Genomic DNA, 12692 nt, shown 5'->3' with positions numbered 1-12692 from the left:
TGTACTCTGATTGGTCAGCAGTAACACATGGGCGTAATTGTAACGTGGAGGTCTGGGTAATGAAGTTACATTTCTTTCTATTATCCTTGATACGGTATGTTTAATAAAAAAATGACAGTGAAACTTATTTTCGTTCAATTCATTTATAATGTATGCTGTGGGACAACATTGGCAAACGGAGTTGTGCAAGTAAAGCTGCTGCGGTGTTCTGTTAATGGCATGACCTGAAACCAATGATATACATCTCATGACCTGAAACCAATGATATACATCTCATGACCTGAAACCAATGATATACATCTCATGACCTGAAACCAATGATATACATCTCATGACCTGAAACCAATGATATACATCTCATGACCTGAAACCAATGATATACATCTCATGACCTGAAACCAATGATATACATCTCATGACCTGAAACCAATGATATACATCTCATGACCTGAAACCAATGATATACATCTCATGACCTGAAACCAATGATATAAATCTCATGACCTGAAACCAATGATATACATCTCATGACCTGAAACCAATGATATACATCTCATGACCTGGAACCAATGATATACATCTCATGACCTGAAACCAATGATATACATCTCATGACCTGAAACCAATGATATACATCTCATGACCTGAAACCAATGATATACAGCTCATGACCTGAAACCAATGATATACATCTCATGACCTGAAACCAATGATATACATCTCATGACCTGAAACCAATGATATACATCTCATGACCTGAAACCAATGATATACAGCTCATGACCTGAAACCAATGATATAGATCTCTGACCTGAAACATCTCATGACCTGAAACCAATGATATAAATCTCATGACCTGAAACCAATGATATACATCTCATGACCTGAAACCAATGATATACATCTCATGACCTGAAACCAATGATATACATCTCATGACCTGAAACCAATGATATACATCTCATGACCTGAAACCAATGATATACATCTCATGACCTGACCTGATATACAGCTCATGACCTGAAACCAATGATATACATCTCATGACCTGAAACCAATGATATACATCTCATGACCTGAAACCAATGATATACATCTCATGACCTGAAACCAATGATATACAGCTCATGACCTGAAACCAATGATATACATCTCATGACCTGAAACGCACAGCATAACCTCTCACACTGACAGCAAACTAATATCAAAACGATCTCTCGCTATGCGGTTGTAGGCATAAAATGTTGGGGATATTTCCAGGAGCATCATGCGTAAACAGTGTTTGCTAAAGAATGTACTCACAACAATGTAAGAGCCAAAACGTCAACTCCCAATAGGAGAAACCTATACTAGAGATGGGAATTAGGATGGGTCCTAAATAACAGATAGTTTGCAAATACTGGTAATGCACATGTGGTGTTAAGGGTGTGTGTGTCAATCATGAACTTTTAAAAGAAAATGAGAAATATAATCTCAGTTATTTGTCAATTACTAATCATAAGTAGGCTCTGGCCCCTCTGGAGATTTGACATTATATTTACAAATGCAACAAGACAGCAAACTCGCGAGACATTCGCCATAAAACATACAATTATTGTACAAACGGATTTGTTTCCGAATCACAGCATTTCATCTGACAGAGAACAAAAGCACTTAAGGCATCTCATACATTAACATCTGATTTCCAAATAGAAATTTAAATCACAACTCCTGAATCTATAACTGCTTAATTTGTTCATAGGTTCCTCGCTATTTACATGCAAACATACTTTTATTAAATCGGACCCTCTAGTTTGTGAAAAAGAGTAAACGCTGTGGTTTTTATTGCTGAACGTGCAACATTGTTTCGCTGGCACAAAAATAGTATATTCTCCCAAAGCTTTGAATTGGACATCCAGTGCAAGCTACAGCTAAAGCTCCTAGCTTCAAGTGACACACCTTATTGCCAAACATTCAGTGTGGAAAGACAAAACAACATCCAAGATGTAAGAATCTACCAACAGAATGTGAAGTCAATTGTGTGAATAGAGGCTGTCACAAATGGCACCCTATGCCCTATATAGTGTACTACGTTTGGCCAGAGCCCTATGTGCCCTGGTGAATGTCCCTGATACTAGAATGACCAGAAAACGTGTACAATCAATAGGTGAGCCGATACAATGAAACAATTAAAGAATTTACAATCAATTAAAGTTGAGGGGTAAAGGTTACAGGAGAACTTCTGAGTGCGTCACTTATTGTTAAAATGTGGGTTGGCGCAACATGGTTTCAGAGCATTTACAGAATAATATGAAATGCTCTGAAACCAGGCTGGTTGGTGACGGTGGAAGAACTGGATATAATTCATCATCTCGGTTTCTCTCATTCATCAACTATTCGCTGAGCAAAACATAAATCAGATTTAAAATACAAAAAAAGGCATAACAAGACAAATCTGAACTATAAGCATCAGATAAAGATAATTGTTCTGAACCGGCACTGCAATGAATTCAAAGCCCTTTTCTCAAAACATTTGAAAAGTCAAATAAGAAAACGGGGTTGTAGGTTCTGATATTTCAGACAAATGGCTTTCATGTGGAAAAAAAATAAAACCTTGATTACTGTCAAAAGGATGGGGTGAAGGACGCTCAAAACAGAGCAAGAAATAACATGCAATTAGGAATTCCCCTTATTTCAACATAAGACTACCAAATCAGATCCTGGACTACAAATTGGTGTTACGTTAGAATCAGATCTATAGAACTAAAAATATGTATCACCAATTGTCTATGGCAAATATGAATTAAAAGATTAAATTAAGATTACTTTTAGGTCTCCAATCAGTTTCAAATCGAATGGGCTAGACCTCGTGAATGGGACACATGTATATCCTCTCCCATGTCTGTTCGGATCTTTTAAAATCGGTTAATTCTTTCAAACATCTTCATAACTTCAAGCTACAATTGGAAGGTAACATGTTTCAAATAGCTTTTTATATATTTTCTTCTGTAACAGTAATGGCTTTAAGTAACATTTGCTTTTGCAGCTGGCTTTAGACTCTGTACCGGGTGTCCCATCATAAAGGCTGACAATGAGGGCAGGCTGTAGTTGTAGGAAGATGTGCTTAACGACATGGGATCCAGGAAGATACAACAGAGAGAGCTACAACATCATCCTCTTCGATGGGCAAACCCCTTCCTTCTGCCACCCCTTTCACTCACACTCTCACACTCTCACACTCTCACACTCTCACACTCTCACACTCTCACACTCTCACACTCTCACACTCTCACACTCTCACACTCTCACACTCTCACACTCTGCAGCCAGCCTCTACCACGTAGGGGGAAGAGGGTGAGAGGCGAATGCAAGGCCTGCCCACCCTCCTACCCCATCTCCTCCACTTTCTTTAGCCTCTCTCTCATTTTCCTCCTCGTCCCTCGCTCGGTCATTACTGGATGTCTTCTACGTAGTTGGCGGGGTAGAGGCCCACCACGCCGTCTTTCAGGCGCCCTCTGCACCAGCCCTGGTCGTCCTCGTTTCCTATCTTGGTGAACTCCTCGCCTTCAGGACAAAAAGGAAAACAGGGAGGAATGGACAGATGATTATGTGGAAAGATGGTGGTAGATGAGCATGTCTTTCTGTTGAGCAGCTTCAAAAAGGATTTGTGACTCAACTCAGCCTCACTCACTTTCTCTGTGTTTTAATTGTCAAAGATAACTGATCTGACAGGACATGGCAAGTAAAAGAAGACTGGTGGAGACATCCAGTCCTTTCACTTAGCGGTGGTCATACAGGACAGCAGACTAGAGAATAGGGGGACAGGGCAGGGGTCTCTTCACTCACAGTCTTTAGTGTATTCTCTCACACACACACACACACACACACACACACACACACACACACACACACCTGCTTTGAAGCTGAGTTCATCCTGCTCCTGTCCTTCGTAGTCGTAGAGGGCACGCACAGCCACAGATACCCCCGAGGACGCCGGCTCCACCTCAAACGGGTTCCCATCGCCGTTGGCATCCTCAATGGAAAACGGGTTCACCCCAGTCTCCTCATCCGACCACTCTTGCGACTTCTCCACACTGCTGGCGCTGAACAGACAGAGGCAGCAATCAACATAAGGGAAATTTGAAAATGTTACTTGTCAATCATGCCCTGCTCACACACCGATTGGACAATCCAGCATGCCAGGCGAGAGAAGCGGGAACAAAAAGAGTTAATAGGGCCCGGGGGAGGGGGGCATAAAAACAACAACACCAACGTAGAGTACAGCACAACATGTAGAAGGCCCAGCAAATGCATCTCCGAATCCGCCCGGATACAAAGACTGAAAGACTATAGGTTCTCCCTTCCTCCCTCATATCAGCCAATGGGGGGGAAAACATGCCTTTTTAGGAAACCAATGCTGTGAGGTTTTGTTGGTGAATGGATTTGTGAGTTTGCTTTGACACCACTTGGAATGGACACAGACAGAGTGCTGAGGTAAGGCAAGGCAACAGAATGACACGAGTACAGTACAAAAGCATGGTTGGAGTTCACCCCACCCACCACTAGAGGGAGGTAGATGTACAGTACTCAGATGAACAAACACCCTTCTTCCCCAGTCAGAAAACCCATGAAACACACACACACACATCCTCACACACACACACTCTCTGAAGCCAGGTTACAGTCAGACTCTTGCAGTTGGTACACTCAGACACCTATGGCATCTCATAGTTCCTGCTTTACGCCAGAGAGACCGACACACACCGTTGACTTTATGAGTGCCAGTTTCTCTGTCCTGCCTTGTGTCAATATCAGCCCTAATGTAAAACAGGACCCAATATAGGTTTCCTCACCAAGTTGTAGACAGGCTTTTGTTTAATAGTCTAAATTCTATAGAAATTGTATTTTTATTTTTAAGTTCCAACTTGCAACAGATCTGACTGTAAAGTAAACACAGACAGGAAAAATACGCAAGCACACAGAAAGAAAGCTCTGCAGGACTTGGCACTGTTAGGAGTGATGACTAATGTAGGTTTGGTGTGATCGCTCACTGAGAGCCCATGCAACGTAACACAGCCTGCCGCTAGCCAGGGAGAGGGAAGGAGAAAGGGGGAAAGGGGAGCAGTAGAAAGAGAGAGAAAAAAAGAGGGGTGACAGAGAGGGAGAGAGGGAAAAGGGAGGAAAGGAAGGGGACAAGGATAGATGAGGAGAGGAATAAAAGAGAGAAGTAATGGAAAAGAGAGGAAGAATAACAGGAAAGAGTGAAGGGAAAAATAAAGATGAGAGGACAGAAAGGGTGTGCCTCAATAGTGTGTTATTGAAGTGTTTCTCAGGGGTGCACATTTTTGTCTTAGCCCAGCACTAGCTCACCTGGTTCCACTACTCAACTAATCAACAAGCCTTGTGTGCTCGTGCTTGGCTGGAACAAATACGTGCAACCCTGAGAAACACGTGTGACACTAAAATACTAAATTCACCCAAAGACTGAGGGAGAGGAGAAAAAAGAAGAGGGAAGAAAAGGGGGGAGAGGGTCTCTCTTTCACCAACATTTTCACTTCCTCCACTTTTTTGACATTGAGCGGACTGCTGTTGTTGTTGTTGTTGACGACAGCGGGCTGTTCCTTCACGGTCCCCTGGAGATCCTCATCGTCGTCATCCTCGAAGGGGTTCGAACCCACCGGCTCTGTGCTAGTGGGCACAGTCAGGCTGACGACACGGAGACAGGCATTTGTGACACACACACGTACACCCCAAAACACATACTCATACACATACACACCTTGAATCCAGACAGCTTTGTGACATACCTAAAGCTGAATCGAAAACCTTCGGATGTGAGGGTTTAAGACATAATGGACACACAAGTGACACTTCCAACCATAACCAATCAAATAGACCATATGAGCTGTGTGAGAAAAAACACATGACCAGTCTGAGGACACTGACGAGGCAACGCTGGGTACGTATGGCTTTTAGACATCCATCATGACACTAGGACACAGTCAAAAACACATGACCAGTCTGAGGACACTGACGAGGCAACGCTGGGTACGTATGGCTTTTAGACATCCATCATGACACTAGGACACAGTCAAAAACACACATGACCAGTCTGAGGACACTGACGAGGCAACGCTGGGTACGTATGGTTTTTAGACATCCATCATGACACTAGGACACAGTCAAAAACACATGACCAGTCTGAGGACACTGACGAGGCAACGCTGGGTACGTATGGCTTTTAGACATCCATCATGACACTAGGACACAGTCAAAAACACATGACCAGTCTGAGGACACTGACGAGGCAACGCTGGGTACGTATGGTTTTTAGACATCCATCATGACACTAGGACACAGTCAAAAACACATGACCAGTCTGAGGACACTGACGAGGCAACGCTGGGTACGTATGGCTTTTAGACATCCATCATGACACTAGGACACAGTCAAAAACACATGACCAGTCTGAGGACACTGACGAGGCAACGCTGGGTACGTATGGCTTTTAGACATCCATCATGACAATAGGACACAGTAGGACACAGTCAAAAACACATGACCAGTCTGAGGACACTGACGAGGCAACGCTGGGTACGTATGGCTTTTAGACATCCATCATGACACTAGGACACAGTCAAAAACACATGACCAGTCTGAGGACACTGACGAGGCAACGCTGGGTACGTATGGCTTTTAGACATCCATCATGACACTAGGACACAGTCAAAAACACATGACCAGTCTGAGGACACTGACGAGGCAACGCTGGGTACGTATGGCTTTTAGACATCCATCATGACACTAGGACACAGTCAAAATAAACATGTTCAGTTAACAAATAAGAAATGGTCCGTTTTCCATTCACACAACATGTATACACCTTCACCAATTCCTCTTCTACAATCTCACTGATGCTTTTACTAGCATTTTATCAGTGTTTTCCCCAGCTGATACGCTCCGGGGTTGAGAAAACGGTCACACTCTTCACTTCACCAGGAATTCATTCTGAATTCCAATTTGACCCATATAATAGCCAATTTCCCTAGACACTTCAGGTAGATCCGAGAGGGTCAGATTGGTTTAAGCAATAGCTCCATTTTTCCCTCTGATTGGCTAGGTCAAAGCATTAACAAATTAGTGACACCTATCTTTAAAAAAATATATTATCTAGAGAAGTACCTTGGGTTAGAGGCTGGGGCTAGATTTGGAATTCCACACTAGTCTGTTGTGAGAACGAATTATGATGAAGTCACCCTATTGATCTACGGTCAGTTTTGTATTCCCCCCTAACAGTTACGGTTCGGATTTGGGGAAGGTAAGCTGATCTTAGACCTGAGACAACTTCAACCAGGAACCCACTGTAGTGTTGTATGTACATCGTATGTTTACAGTGCAGTTGGACCATGGCACGTAGTAGCCATCTGTCCAATCACAACGTCACTGCACTGTAGACACCTTTATTGACAGTCACGGCGCCACGCTCTCTGAGATAACCAAATCTCTCTCAGAGGAGTTGAAACACCAAACAAACACTGAACAGTGGCAACAATGTAACTTTGGTTGGCAGAAGTCAGAAAAAAAAGATGTTCACACATTATTAATGATGTTATATTAGGTCTCAGACCAATATCAGCCTGCTTTTTGGTGATGGCCACAAGTGTTCTTTGTAGAGAAAGATATATATATATCTAACTATATTTCTCTACAAAGAACACTTGTGGCCATCACCAAAAAGCAGGCTGATATTGGTCTGAGACCTAATATAACATCATTAAAAATGTGTGAACATCATATATATATATATAGATAGATTTAGATATAGCGTAATACTCAATAGTTAGTTGCCCATAAACAACTTTTAAAGTGAGCAAATTATAAAATGCCCATATAGCAGTAAACTATCAATTTAAACTATCAATTCCCTTGAAGTGGTGGTATCTCTGATTTTGCTATAGCGCTAAAATGTGGACCAACTCTCAATGCGTGAACACGATAAGGAAGGAGTGAAGTTATACCTCAGTCCAGACCAGAATTTCACTCTTACCCCTTTTTCCTTATATGGCTATTGTTTGTTCAGTCTATTGTTTGTGTTTTCGTGAGCTGTGAAAATGAATTTCCCCTGTAAGTACAACTAATCTTGATCGACACACACTCACCTTCACCCCTGTAGACACAGATATAGCCTACAGTACAGTAGAAGTGACGTGACAGAGTATGTGTCTTATGCTGGTAGGGCGAGGCAGACCCATGTTTGGCAATATGCACATCTGATGGATACTAAAGGGTCAAAAGCTTTGCGTGCCTCACATTCCTCTCATTAACTACCCTCACACTCCTCCAGCGCCCACTAACACACTCCCCCAGTACCCACCCTACACAAACTCCCCCAGTACCCACCCTACACAAACAGTCTTGTTGTGGGGGAACAGTAACTATGATGTTTAGATGTGGAAGCAGTGTGTGGAACGTGTGCAGAGAGTCTTGTTGTAGAGGAACAGTAACTATGATGTTTAGATGTGGAAGCAGTGTGTGGAACGTGTGCAGAGAGTCTTGTTGTGGAGGAACAGTAACTATGATGTTTAGATGTGGAAGCAGTGTGTGGAACGTGTGCAGAGAGTCTTGTTGTAGGGGAACAGTAACTATGATGTTTAGATGTGGAAGCAGTGTGTGGAACGTGTGCAGAGAGTCTTGTTGTAGGGGAACAGTAACTATGATGTTTAGATGTGGAAGCAGTGTGTGGAACGTGTGCAGAGAGTCTTGTTGTGGGGAACAGTAACTATGATGTTTAGATGTGGAAGCAGTGTGTGGAACGTGTGCAGAGAGTCTTGTTGTGGAGGAACAGTAACTATGATGTTTAGATGTGGAAGCAGTGTGTGGAACGTGTGCAGAGAGTCTTGTTGTGGAGGGAACAGTAACTATGATGTTTAGATGTGGAAGCAGTGTGTGGAACGTGTGCAGAGAGTCTTGTTGTAGGGGAACAGTAACTATGATGTTTAGATGTGGAAGCAGTGTGTGGAACGTGTGCAGAGAGTCTTGTTGTAGAGGAACAGTAACTATGATGTTTAGATGTGGAAGCTTGTGGAACGTGTGCAGAGAGTCTTGTTGTAGGGGAACAGTAACTATGATGTTTAGATGTGGAAGCAGTGTGTGGAACAGAGAGTCTTGTAACAGTAACTGATGTTTAGATGTGGAAGCAGTGTGTGGAACGTGTGCAGAGAGTCTTGTTGTGGGGGAACAGTAACTATGATGTTTAGATGTGGAAGCAGTGTGTGGAACGTGTGCAGAGAGTCTTGTTGTAGGGGAACAGTAACTATGATGTTTAGATGTGGAAGCAGTGTGTGGAACGTGTGCAGAGAGTCTTGTTGTAGGGGAACAGTAACTATGATGTTTAGATGTGGAAGCAGTGTGTGGAACGTGTGCAGAGAGTCTTGTTGTGGGGAACAGTAACTATGATGTTTAGATGTAGGAAGCAGTGTGTGGAACGTGTGCAGAGAGTCTTGTTGTAGGGGAACAGTAACTATGATGTTTAGATGTGGAAGCAGTGTGTGGAACGTGTGCAGAGAGTCTTGTTGTGGAGGAACAGTAACTATGATGTTTAGATGTGGAAGCAGTTGTAGAGGAACAGTAACTATGATGTTTAGATGTGGAAGCAGTGTGTGGAACGTGTGCAGAGAGTCTTGTTGTAGAGGAACAGTAACTATGATGTTTAGATGTAGAAGCAGTGTGTGGAACGTGTGCAGAGAGTCTTGTTGTAGGGGAACAGTAACTATGATGTTTAGATGTGGAAGCAGTGTGTGGAACGTGTGCAGAGAGTCTTGTTGTGGAGGAACAGTAACTATGATGTTTAGATGTGGAAGCAGTGTGTGGAACGTGTGCAGAGAGTCTTGTTGTGGAGGAACAGTAACTATGATGTTTAGATGTGGAAGCAGTGTGTGGAACGTGTGCAGAGAGTCTTGTTGTGGGGGAACAGTAACTATGATGTTTAGATGTGGAAGCAGTGTGTGGAACGTGTGCAGAGAGTCTTGTTGTGGGGGAACAGTAACTATGATGTTTAGATGTGGAAGCAGTGTGTGGAACGTGTGCAGAGAGTCTTGTTGTAGGGGAACAGTAACTATGATGTTTAGATGTGGAAGCAGTGTGTGGAACGTGTGCAGAGAGTCTTGTTGTAGGGGAACAGTAACTATGATGTTTAGATGTAGAAGCAGTGTGTGGAACGTGTGCAGAGAGTCTTGTTGTAGGGGAACAGTAACTATGATGTTTAGATGTGGAAGCAGTGTGTGGAACGTGTGCAGAGAGTCTTGTTGTGGAGGAACAGTAACTATGATGTTTAGATGTGGAAGCAGTGTGTGGAACGTGTGCAGAGAGTCTTGTTGTGGGGGAACAGTAACTATGATGTTTAGATGTAGAAGCAGTGTGTGGAACGTGTGCAGAGAGTCTTGTTGTAGAGGAACAGTAACTATGATGTTTAGATGTGGAAGCAGTGTGTGGAACGTGTTTAGATGCAGAGAGTCTTGTTGTGGAGGAACAGTAACTATGATGTTTAGATGTGGAAGCAGTGTGTGGAACGTGTGCAGAGAGTCTTGTTGTAGAGGAACAGTAACTATGATGTTTAGATGTGGAAGCAGTGTGTGGAACGTGTGCAGAGAGTCTTGTTGTAGGGGAACAGTAACTATGATGTTTAGATGTGGAAGCAGTGTGTGGAACGTGTGCAGAGAGTCTTGTTGTAGGGAACAGTAACTATGATGTTTAGATGTAGAAGCAGTGTGTGGAACATGTGCAGAGAGTCTTGTTGTGGAGGAACAGTAACTATGATGTTTAGATGTGGAAGCAGTGTGTGGAACGTGTGCAGAGAGTCTTGTTGTAGGGGAACAGTAACTATGATGTTTAGATGTGGAAGCAGTGTGTGGAACATGTGCAGAGAGTCTTGTTGTGGGGAACAGTAACTATGATGTTTAGATGTGGAAGCAGTGTGTGGAACGTGTGCAGAGAGTCTTGTTGTGGGGAACAGTAACTATGATGTTTAGATGTGGAAGCAGTGTGTGGAACGTGTGCAGAGAGTCTTGTTGTAGGGGAACAGTAACTATGATGTTTAGATGTAGAAGCAGTGTGTGGAACGTGTGCAGAGAGTCTTGTTGTGGGGGAACAGTAACTATGATGTTTAGATGTAGAAGCAGTGTGTGGAACGTGTGCAGAGAGTCTTGTTGTAGGGGAACAGTAACTATGATGTTTAGATGTGGAAGCAGTGTGTGGAACGTGTGCAGAGAGTCTTGTTGTGGAGGAACAGTAACTATGATGTTTAGATGTGGAAGCAGTGTGTGGAACGTGTGCAGAGAGTCTTGTTGTAGGGGAACAGTAACTATGATGTTTAGATGTGGAAGCAGTGTGTGGAACGTGTGCAGCAGTGGTAAGAGAGTATTGGAAGCTACATTCTTTCACTGGCCTTCCGACACGTTTATCTACTGCACCTTGAGAAATGTCCTCCCACTTCCTGACAGTGTGTGTGTGTGTGTGTGTGTGGTGTGTGGTTACCTGCTGCTGCTCTTGGCTGCCTGCTGCTCTTCCATTTGGCTGATGCCCGTCAGGGTGACTCCATCGGAGGGCTTCTTCTTCGTCTCTCGCCGACTCAGTGTACGGTTCAAGTCTATGGACCAGTCCTGAAACACACACACACACACACACAATTAGTCATGCACCCTTGGACACAGATTAACATGAGTCACATGCTCAGCTCAACAAATTCAGCATCAATTTTCAAACGTTAGTAACTAAAACTGCTCGTCTTAGCAACAATACTACACTAAGGACAAGCATTGATATAATGCACACACTCACACCAAAGTGCACACTCATTGGAAGTTCCGATGCTCTAACTAGCACAATCACTAGGTAACGTTAGGCAAACGTTTCTCAGGCTGTGACTAAACACTGAAGACCAGGGCTGTGGAGTACTGAAACAGTGTGTGTGTCTAAAGAAAAACACATCCATCACCATAAAGACAGACATAGCACTGAGCCATCACAAACCTCCACCAGAAGCTAAGGAGTGGGCTTGAATCAAAACATCATCCCAACCAACACCAACAGAACCTCATCCCAACATTAGGATAACCTTGTCCCAATGCAGGCCCATAGAGAGACACACACACTTTAACATAGTCCAATACTGCAACTCTATCCACAGAAGGACAGGGGCTGTGTTCAGGAGGGCCCTAGATTTACTACAGCTCTATGGAGGTTACATAGGGGCTGTGTTCAGGAGGGCCCAGACTTAACTACAGCTCTATGTTACATAGGGGCTGTGTTCAGGAGGGCCCTAGACTTACTAGAGAGCTCTACAGGTTACATAGGGGCTGTGTTCAGGAGGGCCCTAGACTTACTACAGCTCTACAGGTTACATAGGGGCTGTGTTCAGGAGGGCCCTAGACTTACTACAGCTCTACAGGTTACATAGGGGCTGTGTTCAGGAGGGCCCTAGACTTACTACAGCTCTACAGGTTACATAGGGGCTGTGTTCAGGAGGGCCCTAGACTTACTACAGCTCTACAGGTTACATAGGGGCTGTGTTCAGGAGGGCCCTAGACTTACTACAGCTCGTGCAGAGAGTCTTGTTGTAAGGGAACAGTAACTATGATGTTTAGGGGCTGTAGAAGTCTTGTGTGTGGAACGTGGCAGTGGTAAGAGAGTATTGGAAGCTACATTCTTTCACTGGC

General features: G+C 43.6%; 1 protein-coding gene across 14 annotated transcripts in view; it reads right to left on the bottom strand.

The window, feature by feature from the left end:
* Positions 1-127: 127 nt before the first annotated feature.
* The window catches only part of LOC112217105 (protein kinase C and casein kinase substrate in neurons protein 2), a 41431-nt gene continuing 28866 nt past the window's right edge, over positions 128-12692 (bottom strand). For 3 of the 14 annotated variants that reach the window (XM_042300452.1, XM_042300449.1, XM_042300460.1), the window contains 6 exons: positions 11512-11636; positions 5527-5685; positions 3892-4082; positions 1021-3543; positions 857-968; positions 128-784 (listed from right to left, as the gene is read on the bottom strand). In XM_042300452.1, the coding sequence (XP_042156386.1) occupies positions 3431-3543; positions 3892-4082; positions 5527-5685; positions 11512-11636 (588 nt within the window). In that variant the 3' untranslated portion in view covers positions 128-784; positions 857-968; positions 1021-3430. Of the gene's footprint in view, positions 785-828; positions 997-1020; positions 3544-3891; positions 4083-5526; positions 5686-11511; positions 11637-12692 lie in introns of all 14 variants that reach the window. The other 11 variants (XM_042300461.1, XM_042300462.1, XM_042300453.1 and 8 more) reach the window with 10 other exon arrangements.

Source organism: Oncorhynchus tshawytscha, linkage group LG17, assembly GCF_018296145.1.
Source record: "Oncorhynchus tshawytscha isolate Ot180627B linkage group LG17, Otsh_v2.0, whole genome shotgun sequence".
In the NCBI taxonomy this organism is placed as follows: Eukaryota; Metazoa; Chordata; class Actinopteri; order Salmoniformes; family Salmonidae; genus Oncorhynchus; species Oncorhynchus tshawytscha.
The sequence above is the reverse complement of the archived record's forward strand: the minus strand, read 5'-3'. Positions and strand labels throughout refer to the sequence as shown.